Raw genomic sequence first — 26,181 nt, forward strand, 5'->3', positions numbered from 1 at the left:
ACCCTGGTATTGGGTGTGACTTTACCACCAATTTCCAGCAACACTGAAGCTCTGATATAACTCTAACCCTAGAACGCATTTACCTGGATACATGCTCTGTTAAAAAGAAAGGAGCTGGGCGTGGTGGTGCACATCTTTAATCCTAGCACTCGGGAGGCAGAGGTAGGAGGTTTGCCATGAGTTCGAGGCCACCCTGAGACTACATAGTGAATTTCAGGTCAGCCTGAGCTACAGTGAGACCCTACCTCGAAAAACAAAGCAAAAAAGAATAAAAAGAAAGAAGGAAAGAAAGAAAGAAAGAAAGAAAGAAAGAAAGAAAGAAAGAAAGAAAGAAAGAAAGAAAGAAAGAAAGAAAAAAGGAAGGAAGGAAGGAAGGAAGGAAGGAAGGAAGGAAGGAAGGAAGGAAGGAAGGAAGAAAGAAAGAAAGAAAGAAAGAAAGAAAGAAAGAAAGAAAGAAAGAAAAAAAAAAAGGAATTTCACTGAGTATATAAGGCAGACATATTCTGGGATTCTTCTCCCAAGGGAAAGCAATGTCAGTTTCATGCAAAAGGTTCTGGGCTTGTGTGATAATTCATGTCAGCAAATGGTCTACAGCTCTCCCACAAAGTGAGTCAGAGAGTTGATGTCCACCACATATGGTGATGTTTCTGTTTAAAAGAACTGCTGAGCAATTTCATTCCTAGTGAGTGAATGATAATTAACCACAGGCAACCACGATTGCTGCTCAGAGAATTTGTTTATTTAAGTAAATAGCATACAGTATATCCTTAGTATTGACCCACTCTGTACTGAATATTTACTGATGGTTTAATGGAAAAAATAGCACCCCCAAAAGCCTATCATTGTGGAACTAGCATAGGAAGACAGGAACAAATAACTGTTAGATTTAACAAATTAAGTATCTAATAGGACATTAAACAAGTTATTAACAAACAAATATTTAGCATGGCATAAGCATACACAGAATTAAAGGCAAACTGTCACTTTCATTCTTATATCCCTGCTGGTCTTGGTGAATCTTGAGTTAAGTGTTTGTCTATACAGGATACTGAAGGAACAATCCAGGTCATTGGCCACAGAAAATAAAGGAATTAAACCTGATGGCAGCATTTGTCCTTGCTACAATCAAAAGTAAGAATTAGTATGGTTTTGAATTGGCAAGGCACCTTTACTGTTTTCTTGTAGCTGTGCATGGCGGTACAGGCCTGGAATCTCAAGTAGTTGGGAGGCTAGAGAATCCCAAATTCAAGGCTTGCTTGCATTACTGAATAAATACAAGCCTAGTCTTGGAAACTTAATGAGATTATTCTCAAAATCAAAAGTGAAAAAATGGCTGGGGGTATAGCCTGGAGGTAGATCATATTCCTGGCATATATGAAGTCCTATGTTCAACCCCCAGTACCACAAAAACAAAAATAAAGCAGCAGAGGCTGGGAAGACAGTTCAGTGGTCAAAAGTGCTTGTTGGCAAGGCCTGGGTTCAACTACCCATCACCCACATAAAGCTGGATGCAAAGTGGCACATGTGTACAATTGTTTAGCGAGAGACCCTAGTGCACCCAAACACACACACACACACACCCGATTGTGATGGCTCATGCCTTTAGTCCTAGCACTGGGAATGAAGAGATTGAAAGAATTAGCTTGAGTGTGTGGCAGACTTGGGCAACAGGATGACTTCTAGGTCAGACTGGGCTAGAGTGAGTCTCTGACTCAAAACAGCAAAAACAAAAAGAAAGGAAGAAAAGAAGGTAGAAGAAAAGAAAGGAAGGGAAAAGAAAAAAGATCAAGGAATAAAGCTGTTTACTTATGATGATCTTTGTACTGGGGTCATAGAAATTGCTCTCCAAACAGAGCACAACTGACTGCTTTCCACCATGACTATGTCCACGGTGTCATACAGTCGAGGCACATATCCAGAAGGAAGTTTCAGTGAATCCAAGGTGAAAAAGATGGTATAGTCTATCATTCCATGTCTTCCCTCTAGAGAAGTAATGAGGACCTGTAAACACAGATGATGGCAATGGTTATGAAAAGCATAATCCCTTGGGGCCCTGCCCCTCCTCTCTCTGGCTTTAACCAGCAGGTCCCTTCACCCCAACACTGACTCTCAACCTTCCCAACACTTTGGCAACACTGAGGTGCTGGGTAAAACCACCCTACCCACATCCCACCTCACACAAATTCAAAGAGAAGCTCAGGCTGGAGAGATGGCTTAGTGATTAAGGCTCTTGCTGGAGAAGCCTAAGGACCCAGATTCAACTACCCAGAACCCACACAAGCCAGTTGCACAAGGTGGTGCATGAGCAAAAGGTGGTGCATGCACCTAGAGTTCCTTTGCAGAGGCTAAGTCCCTGGCACACTGTCTCTCTCTCTCTCTCTCTCGTAAATAAAAAAAGAATCTAAAGCCAGGCGTGGTGGCACATATCTATAATCCCAGCACTTGGAGGGCGCAGGTAGGAGGATCACCGTGAATTCAAGGCCACCCTGAGACTACATAGTGAATTTCAGGTCAGCATGAGCTAGAATGAGACCCTACCTTGAAAAAAAAAAAAAGTTAATGAAACTAACACCAAGTTCAACATGAAAACCCATTACCTCATTCACAACCTTGCACTTCATGGGCTTCGCTAAGTGCACACTGATTTTTGATTTGCCTGGTTGCATGGAATACCCAACTTCTATCCAATCACCCGCATAAGGCACAAAATCTACAACAGTCAAGGGAAGATTGTAATGTTGAGTTTGGCAATGTTAAATTTTACAAGTTATGAGGCTGGGGGAGATGGCTCAATGGGTAAGAATGTTTGCTGCACAAGTATGAGGATCTGAGTTCAAACCCTAGAACCCATGTAAAAAGCCAGGTATGCCCACACATGCCTGAAACCCCAGTCCTAACAGGGAATGGAGACAGAAGAATTAATGGGGATCACAGGTCAGACCAAAAACAATAGCTCCAGGTTCAGTAAAAGATACATAAAGGAAACAACACTGAAGGGCAATAGAAGAGGGCACCTGCTGTCCTCCTCTGGCCTCCATATGAGTTAAAATAGGGTGTGGGCATCTGCATGTGTGTGTGTGTGTGTGTGTGTGTGTGTGTGTGTGTGTGTGTGTGTGTGTTCGTGCATGCGCGTGCGCATGTGCACCAAATGTTTAATTTAAAATGCACAAGTTGGGCGGGAGAGATGGCTTAGCGGTTCAGTGCTTGCCTGTGAAGCCTAAGGACCCCGGTTCGAGGCTCGGTTCCTCAGGACCCACGTTAGCCAGATGCACAAGGGGGCACACGCGTCTGGAGTTCATTTGCAGAGGCTGGAAGCCCTGGTGCGCCCATTCTCTCTCTCTCTCTCTGTCTCTGTCTGCCACTTTCTCTCTCAGTCACTTTCAGATAAATAAATAAAAATAAGCAAAAATTTTAATTAAAAAATGTACAAGTTACTTTGACTTGTCATACCCTAAAATGGCTTGTACTAGATGCAAAGTACATTTTGCAGATGTTTAAAGCAGAGACCTTATAAATCTTTATGCCAGAAGGGAAATTCCTTTGGACGTTGAATTTCTTCTGTTGTCTTAACAAGGCTAAGTATGCAGCACAATCCATATCTTTGGTAACAGCACCGGATCTACGACATAACTGGTCACATTTGGTGCCCCTTCGAGAGAGCCGCTCCGAGTCATAGGTAAGAGCACCTGTTACCTGCATTCTAATTTTGTTCTTTCCCTTAGACCGCAACCTTAGGGAAGTACTTGGCCTCTTTATGCCTCAGTGTCTTTATCTTAGAAATGACAAAGGCAGGCCTCTTCCTTATGTCTTAGAAATCTGTCAATTGATTAATATGAAGGAAAATCACTGCATGTGGTGATCACCAAATCTATTCCTATTAGGTACACCAGCTGGCCTAGGAACTATTGTTATAGTAAGAATGAAGCTGTTTTTGGCAGGTGGTTTCAGTCAGCAGTTATAGATATATCATATATATGTGATATATGATATATATATATATATATATAATTTTGCAGTTATGAACATGTAGTTTCAAACAGAATTTTATAGTAAATGAAAAGAAAATCACAGATCTAGATACATAGAGGAACTAGAATTTGCAAATCGTGCAGGTTAATGTGTTAATTGGCTTAATTACTCCAGCTAACTGGCACAAATGACAAAGATAAACATTTCTTTCCTTTTTGTTCTGCTTATGTGTGTATAATGTGGTATAGTACGGTGTCCCTTGGCTGGACCAGAACACTGGGTGTCAGGTTCCATTTGTTTTGAGCTGGAGTCTCTAACTTTCCCACGGCTTAATGGGCTGTGGTGATTTTCAGGTCTCTGCTCCCCTGCCAAACTGCGGTATGGGCAGGTGTTTGTGTGGGCTATGGAGATTTCAATTCTGGTGGTCCCAGGCCCCCTCAGGCCTTCATGCTTTCTCAGGAAACACACTTACCACTTGAGCCATTTCGCCATCCCTAAACATTTCTTTAGTCTCACATTCAATAACCACATGCCTATGCAAACTCATCGTGCTAAAGCTGCTGCGGCTGCTCCACATCTCACACTGACAACTCCATCCTTACTACTTTTCAAGTGAGAAACGATCAGTGACGGGAACAGAGGGGCTCCAGCAAGATTCCCCAGTAGGTACTCTCAGTTTTCTTTCCTCCCACAGGCAGCACCTGGGCGGCTACACAGCTACAAAAATAGGGGAAAGAAGCGGAGTCCCCTTCTAAGGCTACAGTAGCACAACAGAAGAAAAAACAATAAGGAAACTGCACCCCAAAAAACGCAAGAAGTAGTTCCATTTGCCTGCAGCCTGCCCTCCCCAAGCAGACACTCCTCAGCATAGAGAGGGAATTGTCTTGCTCGTGGGCTCCCCTCAAAGAGAAAAGAATGGAGGAGTGAATCATCAGTCTCCTCAGCTTTCTGGAACACTAACTGAGTGACCTGCTTCAGTTTCTCCCCACCCTGAATTGTGGGAAACTGCCAGCTGAGATGCCTGGAGACAGTTAGGAGCGAAGAAAACGGGTGGGATCATCAGATCTGACACATGGCGGGAGCCACTGGGGTCCCCAGTGGCCTGCTCTGCACAAGATGCCAGAAGCCTCCTCTGCTAAGAATACCAGAGACTAGGCAGGAAGGGGAAAATGAGGGACAATGGCCAAAGGTTAGAAGCCTCCAGTTAAAGAAGAGTGAGTACTGGAGTCCTAATCTGAAGTATGGTGATTATTATTAATAACACTGTACAGGATCCTTTAGATTTTTTTAAAAAGGAAGAGCACATGTGTTCTCACCACACAAAAAAGAAAATTGGACCTATATGAGGCTATAGCTATATTAATTTGATTGTGTCAGTTTTTCACTACCTATCATGTAACACTGTATTTGTTAACTATATAAATTTTTTTCAAGTTCACTTCAATAAAGCTGGAGGGGAGGAGACTTTTTTTTTTTTAATTTGGAGCTAACTCTGACTTCCCTTTCCTTCACACAAAAGTCTGAATGTATCATCCAATTCTTTAATCACTAACTTCAAAATATATCCCAAATCAAAATAATCCTTAGACCCTCCATTTCTACCACATCATCTAAGTCTCTGTCCTCTCTGGCCATAGCAGTCATAACATTTTCCTATCTAATTTCCTGAATCTACTTTATCCCTATATATACTGTCTGCTCAAAAACGCAGACAGAAAATGGAAAGCTGCCTAGCAGAGCTGAGCTAGTTCCCTGAGCTAGTTTCCCGGCCTCTCACCCTTTTTAACCCAAGTTACATGACAAATGCATTAGACTCAAAGAACATAAATTATAGTTCTGAGTATAAATGAAATCTTTTTTTTTTCTTCACAGTCCTGGGGATTAAAACTAGGGTCTCACACATGCTAGGCAAACACTCTACCACACATCTGTACTTCCAACCCTCATTTTCCTTTTTTATGTCATTCTCCTTTAGTTGCCTAAGCTAATCTTGAACTCACTCTAGCCTAAGCAGACCTTCAAACTTATGATCCTTTTACCTCAGCCTCCAGAGAAACCAGAATGATAAGCTTGTATCACTGGGCCTGGCTTAAACAAAATCTTAGACTATCTACTAACTACAAATAGAACTCAACAATGAAGAGAGAGAGAGAGAAGAAAGAAGAGAAAGGGCTCTACAAGGCTTCCTCCAAATGTTATTTTGAAGCCTTTGAAGTATTAAACAAAAACAAGTATATAACCAAGCATGGTGACACATGATTGGGAGGCAGAGATAAGAAGATCATTGTGAGTTTGAGGCCAGAGTGGGACTACAGAGTGAGTTCTAGGTCAGCTTGGTATGGAGTGAGACCCTAATTCAAAGAAACAACAACTACTACAAAGCTAGTAGGACTGGAGATGGTTTAACCTAAGGAACTTACCTGCAAAGCCAAATGACCTTGGTTCAATTCCCCAGGACACATGGAAGCCAGATGCACAAGGTGGCACATGCATTTGGATTTCATTTGCATAGGCTGAAGGCCCTGATTCGCCCATTCTCTCTCCCTCTCTCTGCTTCTTTCTCTTGCTCTCTCTCTCTCTCTCTCTCTCTCTCTCTCTCTCTCTCTCATAAGTAAATAAATAAATTTAAAAATCTAGCAGATTATGGAGTTGTGATAATTAAAAATTAACATGCTAAATACTAATATGAATGGAAAGTTATCCAGATATTACAAACAAAATACAACTAATGAACACAAAATAAGTGATACCATGAAACTTTACAAATATCACCTATTCATCCCTATATTGAACATTATTTTCAACTCTATGGGTCCATCACAAATTCCAAAGAGCCACTGACTGGAGCCAAATATATAGTAGTAATAATCCCAGTACCAAAATCTTCTCAGATATTAACTATTACATGTTTTAAAATAGAAATCATACCTTCAGAAACAGTTTGTAGAGGGAAATAATTATTTTTATCAATGTAGATGATATTTTTCTTTACACGGGTAACACAACCAATTAAAATTTTGATTCTGCGGCCTGATAGTCTAGTGTCATCAAAATTATCAGCTAAAGCATCCACCTAATAACAAAGAAATAGTCACTTAAAATATAACAAAAAGGAACTTGTATTCTTTTTAATTTTTTTGTTATTTATTTATTTATTTGAGAGTGACAGAGAGAGAGAATGGGCATGCCAGGGCCTCCAGCCACTGTAAATGAACTCCAGACACATGTGTCCCCTTGTGCATCTGGCTAACGTGGGTCCTGGGGAATTGAGTCTTGAACCGGAGTACTTAGGCTTCACAGGCAAGCACTTAACCGCTAAGCCATCTCTCCAGCCCTAACTTGTATACTTAAGACATTGCTGATCAAGAAATAGTTGCCGGGCATGGTGGCACACGCCTTTAATCCTAACACTTAGGAGGCAGAGGTAGGAGGATCACCATGAGTTCAAGGCCACCTGAGACTACGTAGTGAATTCCAGGTTAGCCTGAGCTAAAGTGAGACCCTACCTGGAAAAAAACAACAACAACAACAACAACAACAAAAAGAAATAGTTCAAGGGAGCTGGGCGTGGTGGTGCACGCCTTTAATCCTAGCACTCAGGAGGCAGAGGTAGGAGGATTGCAGAGAGTGCGAGAGTACCCTGAGACTACAGAGTGAAATCCAGGTCAGCCTGAGCTAGAGTAAGACCCTACCTTGAAAAAAAAAAGAAGAAATAATTCAAGGGGCTGGAGAGATGGCTCAGTAGTTAAAGTGTTTGCCTATAAACCCTAACAATCTGGGTTTGGTTCCCCAGGGCTCACATAAAGGCAGATGCACAAAGTGGTGCATGCATCCGGAGTTCATTTGTGATGGCTAGAGGCCCTGGCGTACTCATTCTCTCTCTGTCTCTGTCTTTCCCTCTCTATGCAAATAAATAAATACAATATTTTTAAAATTCCTCTTAATAAACATTTAAACAATCATAATTAATATGAGTGAGCATATTTCACATTACAAGTAGATAATACACTACACATGAGATAAAAATAATAGTACTTCATGAATTGATAGAATGCATTCAAAAATTTGATTTATGCCCACATTTAATGCACACAAATTAGATTCGAAATTAAAACACACACAAAATTGCCAATACCCTCTAGGGATTCATAATAGAAGGAAAGGGGGATTGAATACTTAAAAGCAAGTTGTGATGCCAGATATAATATCAGTTTAATTCATAGTGCTTGCCTTTAATCCCAGCACTTGGAAGGCAGAAATCTGAGGAGCACTGTGAGTTTGAGGTGAGCCTAGGACTACAGAGCGAGTTCAGGTAAGCCTAGGCCAGAGTGTGATCACACCTAAAAAAAAAAAAAGAAAAGAAAAGAAAAGAAAAAGAAAAAGAAAAAAATGGTTTCATGTTTTCTCAAAAGGAAGAAATTTTCAGAACAGGAAAAAATAGGGGTCATTACTTGGAGGTAGTCAGATAAGAGCTGAGTGGGGAAGGAACAGAACATTTGTCAGGACAATAGGCATGGGACCAGGAGCCAGAACACCAGAAAAACAAAATCAAGCTAGGGAAATCGAAAGAAACCCCAGAACATTCAGCACTTGGGCTCTGCAGACAGAAGCATAAAGTAAAGTTACAAAAATAACCTCAAATGAGAGATTACCTCTGAAAGTTAAGCTCAAATAAGTGCTTGATTAGGGAAGGGTACAAATAGTTATAAAAGAAAGACATAGACTAAATGTTTATGTAAAAGTAAAGAGGGCTGGAGAAAAGGCTCAACAGTTAAAGGTGCTTGCTTGCAAAGCCTGCCAATCTAGGTTCCATTTATCAGTGTCCATAGAAAGTCAGATGCACAGAGCGGCACGTATATCTGCAGTTCATGTTTGTAGCAGCAAGAGGCACTGACACACCCATTCATACTCTCTGTCTCCAATAAATATTTTTAAAAAAATAGAAAATAATATAATAATAATCCTCATAGATGAGGTGCTGAAAACATGAAAGAACAGATAAGGACCATTCCTAAGCTCCATCTCTATGCTACATGCTGAGGTGGGGAGTTGTCCTGTGTTGTTTTTCTCATGTTATGGTTCTTGTACTTATTCTATCCTCCAGGTATTGATTGCTCTTAGAAGCTTCTTAAACTGCCCACTGATGGCTAGATAAAAAAAAATGTAGCAATATCCATAATGGAATTTCATTCAGCTATAAATAAAAATGAAATTACGAAGTTTGCAGAGAAAGTGATGGAACTGGGAAAGAGTATACTAAGTGAGGTAACACAGGACCAGAAAGACAAAAAACACAGGTTTTCTCTCATTTGTGGATCCTAAATTCTAACATTTCTATGTACGTAAACAAGGCATGTGACTATAAATATAGCTTAAGAAACTAGATAGCCCACCACGAGAGGGAACAAGAGGCAATGAAAAGGGGAGAAGGTAAAAGGTCTCTACTAATATGAAAATAGAATAAAGGCTGAGGAGGAGAAGGTAGGGAGTGAGGAAGGATTAGGGAAAAAAGGAATGGAAATAAAAACAAGATAGTTAGCCTGGCATGGTAGCATCATACCTCTCACCCCAGCACTCAGGAGCAGAGGTAGGAGGATCACCTTGAGTTCAAGGCCACAAGGAGACTATATAGTGAATTCCAGGTCAGTCTGGGTTAGAGCAAGACCTTATCTCAAAAAAAATTAAAAAAAAAACAAGATATTTGAAAACTGCCATAATGAAACCTAATTTTTGTATTCAAGTATTTAATTAATAACTTTTATAAAAATTCTTATCAGACCCAAAAATCACATGTATAAGATAGATATATTCATAATATATAAATATTGAAAGTCAGGTATGGTGGTATACAACTTTAATCCCAGCACTTGGGAGGCTCATGTAGGAGGGCCACCATGAATTTGAGGCCAGCCTTGGCTAGAGTCAGACCCTGTCTCAAAAGAAATTAATATAACAAAACAAAGCCAAAGGATAATAATGTGAAAATAACCCACATAACCTTTAAATACTCTTTTGCCTAATAAAGTCTTTTCCTGACATACAGACAGCAATGATGCCCCTGTTTTGTAAACAGATCTAATAAAATAAAAGTTTAGGTCATATAATTAAGACTTACATGTTGCAAAAAATTAAAGACATGGGCTAGGCATGGTGGTGCACACCTTTAATTCCTGCACTTGGGAAGCAGAGGTAGAAAGATCGCCAGAAGTTCCAGGCCACCCTGAGACTACATAGTGAATTACAGGTCAGCCTGGGCTAGAGTGAGACCCTACCTCGAAAAAACAAAACCAAATTAAAGATGTTATGAATAAGTCATATGGTAACATACTTCTTCACTAGTGAAATTTATATATTATATGTATATTCATATATGTCAGAAGTACCCGGTGGGTGTGGATAATGCTATGCTCAGAAGTTGCAGATGGTTACAGAAAAATTTCAGTGCCAAGGATGGGATACCTCCCAGTGAGTTGTTAGTCAGGGAGAACCCTAATACTCACAAAATAATGCCAAAGCTCTTGGTTGCCCAACAGAACTAGATGGTAAGACCCTATTGCTGAAGATTCTACATGCTTTGGCTTCAGGACACTGAGAAATCAAGCTAGAGATGAGCTGGAAGCATCCTCCCTGTTGACTTAACTGTTACAGTGCTAGAAAGAGCTATGAAACCTGTTGTGGAAGACAGTCATCAATGGTCTTAATCAGAAGTGGACCCTAATGGCTACAGGGCTATCCAGCCAGGCAAAATGTGCCAACTTGTAAAATGATGACATATCTGTTATGGGGAAAAACAACTTCTCTCTGATTGGATTTGAAACTTGTTCCACATGAGTGAATTCACGGCTGATATTGAAAACCTAGTCAAAAGCCTACTGCTGAGGAGGTCATAAGCTCTGGGTAGGGGAGCTACTATTGTTGTGTGGCAAAATGTCCACCAAACTGCCCTCTCAGCACTTATATTTATGCCCATATATTAAGGCTACTCTCACTATTGGTTAGAGAAGCTTCTCTTTCAGATGGTGGTGACAACTGAGTTGACTCAAAATTCACCATAGTGCTGGGAAGTGCCAGTGTAGTGTTCGGCACTAAGTGACACATCTCTATCACACCTTTCAAGACTCAGGGTTCATTGCAGAAGATGCGGGAAAAACAATCTAAGAGTCTTAGGCTGGAGAGATGGTTCAGCAGGTAAAGGAATTTGTTTTCAAAGCCTGACAGCCTGGGTTCAATCTCCCAGTACCCACATAAAGCTAGATGCACAAAGTGCCACAATCATCTGGAGTTCATTTGCCATTTGCAGTGGCAGGAGGTCCTGGTGCACTCTTGCTCCCCCCCTTGCAAAAAATAATAGTTTTTAAAAGAATGTATAAGCCAAACTAAAGATCAGACTGCTTACAATGCTGTCTTCCACACACAAAGTGTGTCATTGCATTCATGACCTCACAGTGATTAATGCTACCTACACAAAACCTGCATAATATGAAAGAAAAATTATGACATCAAAATAGAAGTGAGACTAGTTGCAAAGAAGGGGGTCAGTGAAGGAGAGAATGAGAAGGTGTACAACGCATGGTGGTGGGAGTTGATTTTGATCAGGATACATTCTGTATATGTTTGGAGGTTGTCAGTAAAATGTGTTTTTATTGTGTGTGCATCTGGTGTTACATGGCTACTGGGTATTTGAATCTGAGCTGTCAGGCTTTGTAAGCAACTTCCATTAACTGCTGAGCCATCTCTCCAGCTAAATTTTTTTTTTTGTTTTTGTGTTCTTTTGTTTGTTTGTTCGAGGTAGGGTATAACGATAGCTCAGGCTGACCTGGAGTTCACTATGAAGCCTCAGAGTGGACTCGAACTCGTGGTGATCCTCCTACTTCTGCCTCCTGAGTGCTGGGATTAAAGGTGTGTGCCACCATGCCCGGCTAAAATGTTTTTTAATGACTTAAACACATCCCAAATAGAATTTTGAGATTGTTTTTCACTCCTCAAGTTGGTAAAGATTTTAGATTGCTCCTCATAGTGGTTTGATTCAGGTGTCCCCCATAAACTTAGGTGTTCTGAATGCTAGGTTCCCAGCTGATGAAGATTTGGGGATTAACACCTGCTGGAGGGAGTGTATTGTTGGGGGTGGGCTTATGAATATTATAGCCAGTGTCCCCATGCCAGTGTTTGGCACACTCTCCTGTTCCTGTTGTCCACCTGATGTTGGCCAGGGGTGATGTTCACCCTCTGCTCATGTCATTATTTTTCCTGCCATCATGGAGCTCCCCCTCAAGCATGTAAGGCAAAATAAACCCTTTTTAACCCACAAGGTGCTCTTGGTTGGGTTATTTCTAGAGCAATGTGAACCTGACTATAAAACTCCTAGTTGATCATTTTCCATACTGGTAAATATGTGGTCTTACAGCCAGAGGGTGTGCAAATTAATGTAAGCTAATGAATAATTTGATGGTATTCATCAAATATGTGAACCATGGCAGTAGTTACATGACTCTGTGCATCTACAAGCATCATTGGACTCTTGAAAATGGGGAATTTAATAGGATATAATTATACCTCAATAAAATCATTTTCTAAAAATTTCAAATGTACATTTGAGGCATCCTACTTCTATGAATGCTATTTCAGAAGTGAGTTTTTTACCTGAAGAAAGGACAATTTCCAGGTAGTGCAGCATCCAATGATTATCATTGTTTAAATACTGAGAAATAGATACACAAGTTTTAAATTAAAACAGTCTCACATGCTTACCCTATAAGCTACTCCTGAGGTTGAAGTACAGTAACTTGAGGCCAGGAGTTCAGTGCTGCCTGGGCAACATATAGAGACCACCCCATGTCAAAGAACCAAAACTAAGGAAGGAAAGGAGGGAGGAAAAGGGAATAGGAAGGAGAAAGAAAAGGAAAAGGAAGGGGAATGGCAGTGAAAGGGATAGGGAAGGAAAGGAGAAATCACTACAAGTATCAGAAACCACTATAAAGGTCACATTAAAGAGGTTGGATTAAAAAAAATTGGTAGGGGCCTAGATAATTCAGCAGTTAAGGCACTTGACTAAAAAGACTAACAACCTGGGTTCAGTTCCCCAGTTCCCATGTAAAGCTAGATGCATAAAGTGGCACATACATCTTGAGTTTCTTTGCAGCAGCTAGCACCCATTCTCTCTCTCTCCCTCTCTTTCTCTCTCCCCTTGCAAATAAATAAATTAAAATATTTTTTAAAAACACAAGAAGGGAAGCCAGGCGTGGTGGCACATGTCTTTAATCCCAGCACTCGGGAGGTAGAGGTAAGAGGATCACTGTGAGTTCGAGGCCGCCCTGAGACTACATAGTAAATTCCAGGTCAGCCTGAACTAGAGTGAAACCCTACCTCAAAAACAAAACAAAAACAAAAACAAAAACAAAAAAATCAAGAAGGTACTGGAGACATGGCTTAGTGTTGGCGATTGCCTGCAAAGCCTAATGACCCAGGTTCAATTTCCCAGGACCCACATAAAACCAGAAGCACAAGGGGAACATGTGTCTCTAGGTAGCTTGTTTGTAGTGGCTAGAGGTCCTGGCATACCCATTCTCTCTCTCTCTCTCTCTCTCTCTCTCTCTCTCTCTCTCTCTCTCTCTCTTTCTCTCTCTCTCTTTCTATCTCTCTCTCTCTCTCTCTCTCCTTATCTCTCTCCCTCTTTCAAATAAATAAATTAAATTAAGCTGGGCATGGTGGCACACGCCTTTAATCCCAGCCCTTGGGAGGCAGAGGTAGGAGGATCACTGTGAGTTTGAGGCCACCCTGTGACTCCATAGTGAATTCCAGGTCAGCCTGGACTAGAGTGAAACCCTACCTCCAAAAAACAAAAAACAAAAAAAATTAAATTAATTAAATAAAAAAATGAGACAGAATAAAAGCCCAGTAGAAAAATATATTTCCCCCAGATTCATGTACATCTTACTTTGGTTGCTTTTAATCTATGTGATGTTTTATCTTCTTCCACAACTGCTTTAACTCTTTGTCCAAGTTTCAGAGGCTCATTACCAGTCACAACATCAGTACTGAAAAAGATGTAGTCATCGATCCAGCCATGGTCAACAGAGAAACTTGTCACATCACCTATCATAGTTTGTGAGTTTAAAATATCTGGAATAGATAAACAACAGATCCCATTAATTAATCTCAAACTCAAATACCCATGACAAGTAGACCCTTCCCGAGGAAAATATGGTAGACAATCATCTCCTTCCAGAAACAGAATGGTTCTTTTTTTCAAATTTTTATTAACAACTTCCATGATTATAAAAAAATATCCCTTGGGGTGCTGTTTTCCTGGTGAACTGGGTACCAGCACAAGGGTGAAAGAGATCAACACAGAGAAAAATCAACTCCTACCAAATCAGAGAGCCAGAGACCCAGAGGCCCCCAACACCTCATCACTGAAGCAGACCCAAAATGAACCCAACATGGCTCAGGGAAATTTTGTGGAAGAGGGGGCGCAAAGAATGTCAGAGCCACATGTTGGGTGATGATATGCAGAGACATTTTCTCCTACCCATAACTGTGGGCTAACTCCACAATGCATGAGCCATATACTTCAACAAGGAGGGGCCAAGGGGGGGGTAGGTCACGGATGAGCCTGATAATGGTACCAAACTGATTGTATTTGCTGAATACAAAACTAATTAATTATTTAAAAATTCCCTTGGTAATGTCCTCCCTCCCCCCACCCCAGAATGGTTCTTATTTGAGAACCAAATGCCACAGACAGTACAGCCTAATGGTGACAGTTGCAGGATTCTGGAGGCAGAGTGTCCAAGTACAAATCCTGGCTATGCCATTCTGCACAGCATAGTGCCCTTACACCACGGACAGCGCAGGGCCATGATTAAGAGCATCACGTTGGGACCCAGATTTCCTAGATATACTCACAGCTTCCTAAACAGACTGTCTGGGTGACCCTGTTACAGGCAGTTTCCTTCCTATTACTGGCACAAGCACCCCACCAAAAATAGCTTATGGGAGGAAAGGATTTATTTTTGCTTGCAGACTTGAGGGGAAGCTCCATGGTGGCAGGGAAAAGGATGGTATGAGTAGAGGGTGGACATCATATCCTGGTCAACATCAGGTGGACAACAGCAGCAGGAGAGTCTGCCCAACACTGGGAAACTGAGTGTTAATAAACCCCAAGGTCCACTGCCAGCAACAGACTCCTCCAGCAAGGCTTCAATTCCCAAACTGGCATCAGCTGGGACTGAACATTCAAGAGTGCATGAATTATGAGGGGCACCTAATTCAAGTCACCACAAACCCTTAGCACATTTCCTAATCACTTTGACCCTGTTTTGCCTTTCATACAAGAACAATCACTGTCTGCCTGATTACTATTGTGCACATTAACTGATATATTATGTATCAACTACTTAGAAATTTGAGTGCTTGTTGCTCGGATTGCCCTCTTGATATTTATGTTCATGCCCATAATTACTAATACTAGTCACTTTTGGTTAGATAAGCTTCTCTTTTCAGGTGGTGATGACTACTGGGGAGACTTAAAACTTGTTAATGCACTGAAAAGTGACAGGTGTTCTGCACAAAATGAGAAATCTCTACCATACCATCCATGGCACTGATGGCTACCCCCACAATGCACAACCCATATTCCCTAACATGAAGGGTCCCTGTGGAGGGGGGAGGACAGGGAGGAAGTTAATGATGGTACCAACTTGACTGTATACACTGAGTACAAAACTAATAAAAAAATTTAATGATAAAACTGGAAGAACAAAAGGATGGGAAGAAGTGCTTTGGAATGTCATCTTCCAAACCCAGAGGCTGGTCCATTCATGACCTCACAGCACTTATCATTACCTGCACAAGGCCTATATAATATCTGGGCTGAGCAACACATTGTCATGGATCATAGAGCAGGGGAAAAATGGGAGTAGCAAAATAGAAGGGGAACTATTTGGAAGAAGATTGGGATCAGCCGAGGGGAATGGGGAGGGGGAAAGGAGGGCTATGGTAAGGGATGATGATCAGGGTATATTGGGTATATGCATAGAGGTGGCCAATACATTTATTCCTTAAAAAATGAAAGAAATGAAAAATGCAAGAGAATCACTCCCATTTACAATTGCATCAAGAAAATAAAGTCCCTTGGAATAAACTTAACCAAGGAAGTGAAGGGACTCTACAAGGAAAACTTTAAAACACTCAAGAGAGAAATTGCAGATGACACTAGGAAACGGAAAGATATCCCTTGTTCTTGGATTGAAAGAATCAATATTGTGAAAATGGCACTCTTACCAACGGCAATCTACATATTGAATTCAATCTCCATCAAAATTCCAATGGCATTCTTCACAGAAATAGAAAAAACAATCCTAAAATTCACTTGGAAGGAAAAAAATAAACCCCTCTAATATTTAAAACAACTTTGAGCAACAAAAATAAGGCTGGTGGTATGATCATACCTGATTTTAACATATACTACAGAGCCATAGTAACAAAAACAGCTTGGTACTGGCACAAAACAGACAGGTAGATCAATGGAACAGAATAGAGGACCCAGATGTAACTCCGGGTAGCTATAGCCACCTGATATTCAATAAAAATGTTAAAAATACTCATTGGAGAAAAAAACAGCATCTTCAACAAATGGTGCTGGGAAACTGGGCATGTACCTATAGAAGGATGAAAATAGATCCTTATCTCTCCCCATGCATAATAATTAAGTCCAAATGTATCAAAGACCTTAATATCAGACCTGAAACTCTGAAACTACTAGAAGAAAAAATAGGGGAATCCCTTCAACATGTTGTTCTTAGCAAAGACTTTCTGAGTATAACCCCAATTGCTCAGGAAATAAAACCACTGATCAACCACTGTGACCTCATTAAATTAAAAAGCTTTTGTTCATCAAAGGTTACTGTGACTAGAGCAAAGAGGCAACCTACAAAGTGGGAGAAAATCTTTACCAGCTATATATCTAAGAGAGGATTAATATCCAGAATACACAAAGGACTCAAAAAACTAAATAATAAGTTATCAATCAACCCAATTAAAAAAATGGGCTATGAAACTAAATAGAGAGTTCTCAAAAGAAGAAATACAGATGGAATATAAACATCTAAAAATGTAATACATTCCTAGCCATCAGGGAAACACAAATTAAAACTAGTTTGAGGTTCCATCTCACTCCTGTCAGAATGGCTACCATCATGAAAACAAATGACAATAAATGCTGGCGAGGAGGCAGAAAAAGAGAAACCCTTCTACAATGTTGGTGGAAGTGCAATCTGGTTCAGCCATTGTGGAAATCAGTGTGGAGGTTCCTGAGACAGTTAAAAATAGACCTACCATATGACCTAGCTATACCACTCCTAGGCATATATCCTAAGGACTCGTCTCACTACCTCAGAGATACTTGTTCAACCATGTTTATTATTGTCACTCTATTCACAATAGCTAGGAAATGGAACCAGCCTAGATGTCCCTCAACTGATGAATGGATAATCAAGATGTGGCACATTTATACAGTGGAGTTCTACTCAACAGGAAAGAAAAGTGAAGTTATGAAATTTGCAGAAAAATGGATGGATCTGGAAACGATTATACTAAGTTAGGTAACCCAGGCCCAGAAAGCCAGGCACCACATGTTCTCTCTCATATATGGATCCTAGCTACAAATGACTTGACTTCCATGTGAGTTGGAATAAAACCCAGTAGCAGAGGCCAGTAAGCTAGAAAGGGGCTATAAAGGTAATAGAAAGGAAGGGAGGGGAACTTAAGAGAATGACACTGTATATATGTAAGTAGAAGAGCTTAATGTGGATAGAAAGGCGTAAGTGAGGTCAGGGGAAGAAACTGAGTAAAGGAAATGTGGGGAAGGGCTAATCAAAATCTAAGAAGATATAAATAAGTCATATGGAAACCTACTTTTTTGGATAATGGAACACCCAGAAGCCATAGATTGTTACTAGAAAATTTTCAGTGCCAGTAATGGGATCCCTTCCAGTGAGTTGTTGGCCAGGGAGGTCCCTGATGCCCACAAAACATTACAGACCATTGCTGAGGCTCTTGGTTTCCCACCAGGAATAGGTGGTAAGACCTTATTGCTGAAGACTCCACATACTTGGGCTACAAGGTCACTGAGAAATCCTGCTGGAGCTGAGCTGAAATTCTCTTTGGTGTAGACCAGCTGACAGAAAGCTGGAAAATGCTATGCTGCATGCAGTTCAATGGGAGAGAAAGAAATCACCAGTGAAGATACTCAATAGTAGACACTGCAAGCCTTAAATTTGGTAAGCCAGGCCAAATGAGCCAATGGGTGCAATAGTGGCATGTCTGTTATGGGGGAAATCAACTGCTCTCTAATTGGACTGGAGGCCCGCTCCATGGGAGGGAATACATCCCTGATACTGAAAAACCTAAAACAGGGGTAGTCATGGGCCCTAGGGGTATAATGTCTGCTGCTATCTGGCTAAATGTATATATCATGCTCACCAAACTGGCTGATAAGCACTTCTCTTAATGTTTATACCCATATATTAATGCTTCTCTCACTTTTGGTTAGAGAAGCTTCTCTTTTCAGATGGTGGTGACCTTGAGATGACTTAGAAGACATCATGGTGCTGAGAAGTGACAGACGAGTGCTCAACACAGAAACATCTCTATCACACCTTCCAAGGTTCAGTGTCCAATGTGGAAGAGGTGGTGGAAAGAATGTAAGAACCAAAGGAAGGGAAGGACTCCTTACAATGTGTTCCTCCAGACACAAAATGGCCTGGATATCCATGACCTCACAGTGCCTGACACTACCTACATAAGACCATCATAATAGGAGGAAAAGATGATGACATCAAAATAAAAGAGAGACTGATTGAGGGGGGAGGGGATATGATAGAGAGTGGAGTTTCAAAGTGGAACATGTGGGGGAGGGAATTACCATGGGTTATTTTTATGGAAGTTGTCAAAAGATAAATTTTATAAAGTGAAAGAAATTTGAGTGTCTTGCACAGGTTAGAGTATGAATGATATCATTCCACTAGTGTATAAAGCATTCAAAAGGACTACTATTCTCCTACTTCACTATTTATATTGACATAATAAGAAGCAGCATTATGGAATTCAATAAAGATCTCATCAGATGTAGCCCTAACCGATCCAGGTATTTAAGTCTAGTCAAAGTGTACAGCCTAGTCTCAGGGTGTCTGCTTTCTGCTTTTTTCTGAACAAGCAAAGGTGATGAATGCTATTTTGAGGTCTGACTCCATAAGTGCTCACCTGCAGAATAGAAGTTCTGAATCACAATGCCACAGCTGCTTATCCAAAAACTGGATTGAACTAAAAGAACAGCTCAGGAAAGTATATTAGATGATGAAAATGAACATTAAGAAATCCAAGTAATATGATGGAGAATGGAATTTCAAATGGGAAAGTGTGGGGGTGGGGAGGGAGGGAATTACCATGGGATATATTTTATAATCATGGAAAATGTTAATAAAAATTTAAAAAAGAAAAAAAAATTAAAAAAGAATAAATAAATAAATAAATAAAAAGAAATCCAACAAGGGCTGGAGAGACGGATGACCGGTTTAAGGTGCTTGTCTGTGAAGATTAAAGACACAGGTTTGATTTCCCAGTACCCACATAAGCCAGATGCATAAGGTAGCACATGCATCTGGAGTTTGTTTGCAGTGTCTAGAGGCCCTGGTGTTCCCATTCTCTCTCTTTCTCTCTCTGTCTATCTGCCTCTCTCTCTCTCTCAAAACAAAATAAATAATGTTTTTAAAAAAAGAAAATCCAGCAAAGTGAAAAAAGATGAGTTAATTTGTAAATAACATCTAATAAGAGAAGAAAAAGAAAAGACAAAGGTAACAACTACCACTCTGGTACATGAAAATTAATCAAACACTCTGTCTCAGGTAACAAAAGTAAAATAACAGGGCTGGAGAGATGGCTTAGCGGTTAAGTGCTTGCCTGTGAAGCCTAAGGACCCCGGTTCGAGGCTCGGTTCCCCAGGTCCCACGTTAGCCAGATGCACAAGGGGGCGCACGCGTCTGGAGTTCGTTTGCAGAGGCTGGAAGCCCTGGCGCGCCCATTCTCTCTCTCTCCCTCTATCTGTCTTTCTCTCTGTGTCTGTCGCTCTCAAATAAATAAATAAATTTTAAAAAAAAGTAAAATAACAGATGCTATATGGAGAAATTTCAGTTAAACACAGAACTTCCTTATCACTGGCAAGCTTTGCTAAGACTCAGCTTCCAGCCCTGGAGTTCCACACCAAATAAGACATTTCCAGGGCCAGGAAGCCAACTGAGACTGACAGCAAAGCTTTGACCAAAGGGAAGTCTCTTCCTACCACCTCAAGGACAGCACAGCAGGTAAAAAAAAATAAAATGGGGGGGGGGGGAAGCTGGTGAAATGGCTTAGAGGTTAAGGCATTTGTCTGCAAAGCCTAAAGACCCCGACTAGATTCCACAGGACCCACGTAAGCCAGCGGTTATTCAAGAGATACACACGAATAGTACAATGAATTCTCAGCCTCTGTAAGTTGGTCCAAAGTCCTTCCCTCCTGAGCCATCAAGAAAGTTTGGGGTGCAGAACAATGGTATCCCAACTTTTGGAGACTCGGGGACACCCTCTACCTCTACAGCCATTCAGCACCCTCTCAGCCTTTCACACCCCAGTGCTCCTGAGCAAGCTCCTTGTGTGGGTGGACAAGAGGACTCAGAGAATACCTTTCAGCCTCCTCTGCTGCCCTTCCTCAGAGTTCACTCTCCGCCAAAAGGGTAAATTCTGGCGCAGAAACTTGAGCATGCTGTTAAGACCACAAGGCTCAGCGATAGCGGAGACACACTGGCGACAGGAGCCAGGTGAACGAAGTGAACACGATGCCTCCTCTGTCTAATCGTTGGCTTCTTTTGTTCAGCCTCTCAGAAATGAGACCTGTGGCTCGTCTGTGTTGTCCCTCAGAATATCCAGGGACACAGCAACAGCCCAGGGGTTCACAGATGTGTTTTAAGTTCTATCTTGTTCTGCCGTCCAGCCAGTGAGGATGCAGCAGGTAGCCAAGCCACACCTATAGCCAGAGACAGACACTAGGTGAGGAAACAGCTAGCTCCTCCTCTCCGCCATGACGGATAATGGTCAGTGAAATTACTTGGGAGCTGATGCCCTAGGGGAGCGCTCAAGGGGTCATGTATGGGAGCAAACTATTTCTTTTTTCTTTCTTTCCTTGTTTTTTTTTTTTTTTTTTTTTTTTTTTTTTTTGAGATGTGTCAGAAACCTGTCCCCAGGCTATGAAACAAAACTATCTTGATTCTCAGTAAGGACTGGTGACACCACTCTTCGGTCAATAGCCTTTAACAGGGTTCCTGTATGTCACATTTTAACAATATTACCTGTGTTTTATACTAAGACTTCTTTTGGAAGCTCCAGTAATAATTTATCATAGAATCATTTGATGTCATTGCTACTACTTATTCACTATTTAATTATGATGGTTGCTCTACTATGCAGATTCTAATTATGCTTATGCATTTGCTCAGTATTTGTTGACTACAGATACTGCTGTAGGTATTTCGAATTGGTGAATAAAATAGGGAATTAGCTTGGCCCTATAATGGCAATTTGCTCAAAGCAACAAGGTAAGAGAAAAACTCCTAACCATCCAAAATTCCTTACGTGTTGAAACACAGTGGATACAATGGAGAAATAGAGCAGAGTGAGGAGATGTAGAGGTATGAGGGAGCTTGAGTGTATTTTAAAATAAGGTGGTCTGGTTAGACGCCATGAGAAGGATACGCAAAGTCTGGAAGGCTTTACCCAGGCAGCTATTTGGAAGAGGAGCTCCCCAGACACGGGGAGCAGACTGTGTAGGGATCCTGCAGCAAGAATAGCCCCATGTGTTCAAAGAAAAGCTATGTGGAGGCAGCAGAGGACTTGAGAGCTACAACAGTAGGAAATGTAGAGGCAAAGAGTTTGAGGGAGTCAGGCTGTGTAGGACCTTGAAGACACTCTAAGTCCTTTGGCTTTTGCTGTAAGTACATGATGCAAGAAGTCCCTGGTGTGTTTGGATCCATAAAGAGGGTGCATACTTTCATTTAATGTTTGAAGGGATCCCTCTGGCTGATAGGTTGTGACTAGGATCTGGAGGTCCAGATCTGGAGGGCAGGGCAAGGATACCGGTTATTAGGAGGGTTCTGCTGCTATCCATGGCCACCACTTGTCCTTTCTCTCCTGCAAAGACAACAGGCTGCAGAATCACAGAAGATGGTCTTCTGTGATAGAAAAGGAAGTGCCCATGAACTGGTGGGAGCAGAGTGGGACACCAGGTGGGGTCTATGTGTGTGTGTCGGGGGGAGTCAGTGAGCCAGGTACAACAGGCTGGAAGTGGTCCCTGAATTTAAGAGATCACCAGGGACTAAGGTAGTGGATATGCAGGGCAGGGCATCAGTGGTTCATGAAGCGAGCACAGGGAGTGTGGCTTGCCCTTTCAACATGTGTCAGCATGAAAGACCTTAGAGGAGGATGAAGGCAGAGTTTCTCTGTCTGCTATGAGTAGCAGATAAGAGTTGAGTGATCCTTGATGCTGGGCCTGGGTCTGGGTCTAGTACATGAGATGGGTGACATAATCTCAAAGTGCTGCAACATGGCCTTTATTAGTGCTTTCTTGGTAGAAGAGAACCTTGAGGCAACAGGAAGTTGAATAAGTTGCCTGAGGCAGAAATGTGATTTCAGCTCAGGCAGCCTGTCCCTGTCATTGGTGCCCATAAGTACAGTGTCACACCCAGAAACTTCAGCCTGGTTACCTGCTGAGTGCAGACACTCATCCTTCTGTCCTTCCTCTCTTTATCTAATAAACACTCCACAGTGAAAGGTAAGCCCCCAGGAGAGGGATGGTTGACAGACTAGTATGAGGCCAGACTTGTGGCTGTGACTATTCAGGTTCATGACAGAAGAATGGGCTTCCCACAGAGGGATGTGACAAATGCCCTTAACTGGGGCCTCGTGACTGTAATCCTGGAAGTCTATAGATTGCACCAGACAGGGCATTATGGGTCAGGACATTTCCTGAGAAGAGCACATATACTTCTTCAGATTTCAAGTCCTACCCATTCCATAAGTACCCCCAGAATAAAAGTATGAAACCTCATTGCTCTAAGCTTTGGGCACATTCTTAGGACAGTGTATTGGAGGCAGCAACATAAATTTCTTAATCAACACAATCAGGAAAACAAACAGAAGAGCAATATGTTATTTAAAAAAAAACACCTCAAAGACATCACACACACACACACACACACACACACACACACACAGACACACACACATAGACACACACACACACATGCACGTGCACACGCACCCAATGCAATAAGGAGACAATTCAATAAAAGTTTCAACTTTAAAATATTTTTATTGACAATATCCATATATGTTTTATACATAATGTATTATGTTCATAATCCTCTCACTTCACTTGTCTTCTTCTCCTTACCCTTTCACTGAACCCCTTCTTGTGTCCAAATAACCCATCTTCTATTTTTATGTGATTTTTTTTTCTGTTTGCCCTCTTTCATCATCCATGATGACATGTTATGGGCCCAGTATTCTACAGGTGCTGTGCAAGCAATAACAGCTACTGTGAGGTCATGAACACAATATACGCTTCATGTCCAGAAGACAGTGTTCCAAAGCACTTCTCCCCATTCTTTGGCTCTTACATTCTTTCTGCCACCTCTTCCTCAGTGTTCCCTGAGCCTTGTTGGGCAATAGCTAATCTTGTCAACTTGGTTGTATTGATAAATGCTTAGCAATTTAGCAAAATAAAAATCTCTAGGAATCTCTGTGAAGGTATTTCCCAAAACAACTGGATCATAGGGCCCTGACCTAATGCATGGGTTAACCCCTTGGTGGATGATGTTATTATTGAGAGGTAGTGGAAAGTAGGAAGTGAAGCAGAGTTAGAGGGAGCAGGCTACTTGGGACATGACCTTATGCTATATGTGTCTTGGTCCCTTCCTGTGTTCCCCTTTCTCAGCTTTCTGACTGCCATTAAGTTTCCTGTGTTTCCCTTTCTCAGCTTTCTTTTTTTAAAATTTTTTGTTCATTTTTATTTATTTCTTTGAGAGTGACAGAGAGAGAAAGAGGCAGGGAGAGAGAGAGAGAGAGAATGGGCGCGCCAGGGCTTCCAGCCACTACAAACGAACTCCAGATGCATGTGCCCCCTTGTGCATCTGGCTAACGTGGGTCCTGGAGAATCGAGCCTCAAACCGGGGTCCTTAGGCTTCACAGGCAAGCGCTTAACCACTGAGCCATCTCTCCAGCCCCCTTTCTCAGCTTTCTGACTGTTATGAAGTGATCAGCTTCTTCCTAAACATGTTTCCACTGCCATGATGTTCTGCCCAAGTACATTGGGCCAAGAAAATGTATGGAACCCTCTGCAGCTGTGAACCAAAATAAATCTTTCCTCTGTTCCCTTGCTCTCTCAGATATTTTGGTCACAGAGAAAAAGAAACTAAGTAATGCCCAGTTATTCCTTATAAGTATACCTAAGAGAGAAGAAAAATCTCAAAGGTTGAACATGAATATTCTAAATAGCTTCCTACATTGAAGGAAAATCTGAGGGTTAGAGAATTTTCCCTGCATACATTAAGTTCTCAGTTCAATTCTCAGGTGTGTGTGTGTGTGTGTGTGTGTGTGTGTGTGTGTGTTGATACCTTTCTATAATCCCAGTACATGTTACACTGAGGTAGGAGATTGAAAGTTCAACGCTAGCCATAGGCCACATAATGAGACACTTTCAAACCTTCCCTCTCAAAATAAAGCAGCCTTCCTGGTAATTGTCAAAAGTCAGGAATTACCTGAGACTATATAGTGAATTCCAAGTTATCCTGAGTTACAATGAGACCCTACCTGGGAAAAAAAAAAAAAAAACTCGGGAATCCCATAAATAATTATCTATGAATAGGTCAATTGATTGACAGGTTATCATATATCCATATTATGGAGCTATTCAACAATATGTAGGAAAGATACACTGGTAAATTTTATCAGACCTTCAGGGAAGAACTAATACCATTGCTTCTTAAGCTTTTCCATAAAATAGAAAAAGAAGGAATCCTACCAAACTCCTTCTATGAAGCTAGCATCACCCTGACACCAAAACCAGGCAAAGGTAGAACAAAAAAAAGAAAGTTAAAGACCAATCTCCCTCATGAACATAGATGCAAAAATTCTCAACAAAATATTGTCAAAAAGAATACAAGAATATATCAGAAAGATCATTCACCCTAACCAAGTAGGCTTTATCCCAGAGATGCAGGGATGGTTCAACATATGCAAATCGATAAATGTAATATGTTATATAAATGGACTGAAGGACAAAAAACACATGATCATTTCATTAGATGCAGAGAAAGCATTTGACAAAATCCAACATCCCTTCATGATAAAAGTCCTACAGAGACTGGGAATAGAAGGAACATATCTCAACATAATAAAGGCTATTTATGACAAGCCTACAGCCAACATATTACTAAATGGGAGAAAACTGGAAGCTTTTCAACTAATATCAGGAACAAGACAAGGGTATCTTTATTTAATATACTACTGGAAATCTTATCTATAGCAATAATGCAAGAGACACACATAAAAGAGATACAAATTGGAAAGGAAGATATCAAGTTATCATTATTGCAGATGACATAATTCTATACATAAAGGACCTTACAGACTCTACCAGCAAACTGTTAGAACTGATAAAACATATAGCCACGTAGCAGGATACAAAATAAACACACAGAAATCAGTAGCCTTCCTATATGCTAAAAACAAACACACAGAGGATGAAATCAGATGATCACTCCCATTCACAATTGCATTAAAAAAATAAAATAAAATAAAGTACCTTGGAATAAACCTAACTAAGGAAGTGAAGGATCTCTACAATGCAAACTTTAAAACACTCAAGCGAGAAATTACAGAAGACACTAGGAAATGGAAAAACATCCCTTATTCTTGGATCGGAAGAATCAGTATTGTCAAAATGGCAATCTTACTAAAAGCAATCTACACATTTAATGCAATTCCCATCAAAATTTCAATGGCGTTCTTCACAGAAATAGAAAAAAACAATCCTAAAATTCATTTGGAAGCACAAAAAATCTTGAATATATAAAACAATACTGAGCAACAGAAATAAGGCGGGAGGCATCACCATACCTGATTTTA

General features: G+C 41.0%; 1 protein-coding gene across 1 annotated transcript; it reads right to left on the reverse strand.

The window, feature by feature from the left end:
* Nucleotides 1–1,806: 1,806 nt before the first annotated feature.
* Nucleotides 1,807–20,763, reverse strand: LOC101608197 (cancer/testis antigen 55-like). Its single transcript, XM_045139954.1, has 6 exons — nt 20,685–20,763; nt 19,231–19,290; nt 13,904–14,088; nt 6,898–7,042; nt 2,598–2,710; nt 1,807–2,001 (listed from the first exon to the last, which is right to left on the reverse strand). Exons 1-6 carry the CDS (start codon nt 20,761–20,763, stop codon nt 1,807–1,809), a joined length of 777 nt encoding a protein of 258 aa, XP_044995889.1.
* Between the last annotated feature and the right edge of the window lie 5,418 nt (nt 20,764–26,181).

The sequence above is a fragment of the Jaculus jaculus genome, chromosome X (assembly GCF_020740685.1).
Source record: "Jaculus jaculus isolate mJacJac1 chromosome X, mJacJac1.mat.Y.cur, whole genome shotgun sequence".
Lineage (NCBI taxonomy): Eukaryota > Metazoa > Chordata > Mammalia > Rodentia > Dipodidae > Jaculus > Jaculus jaculus.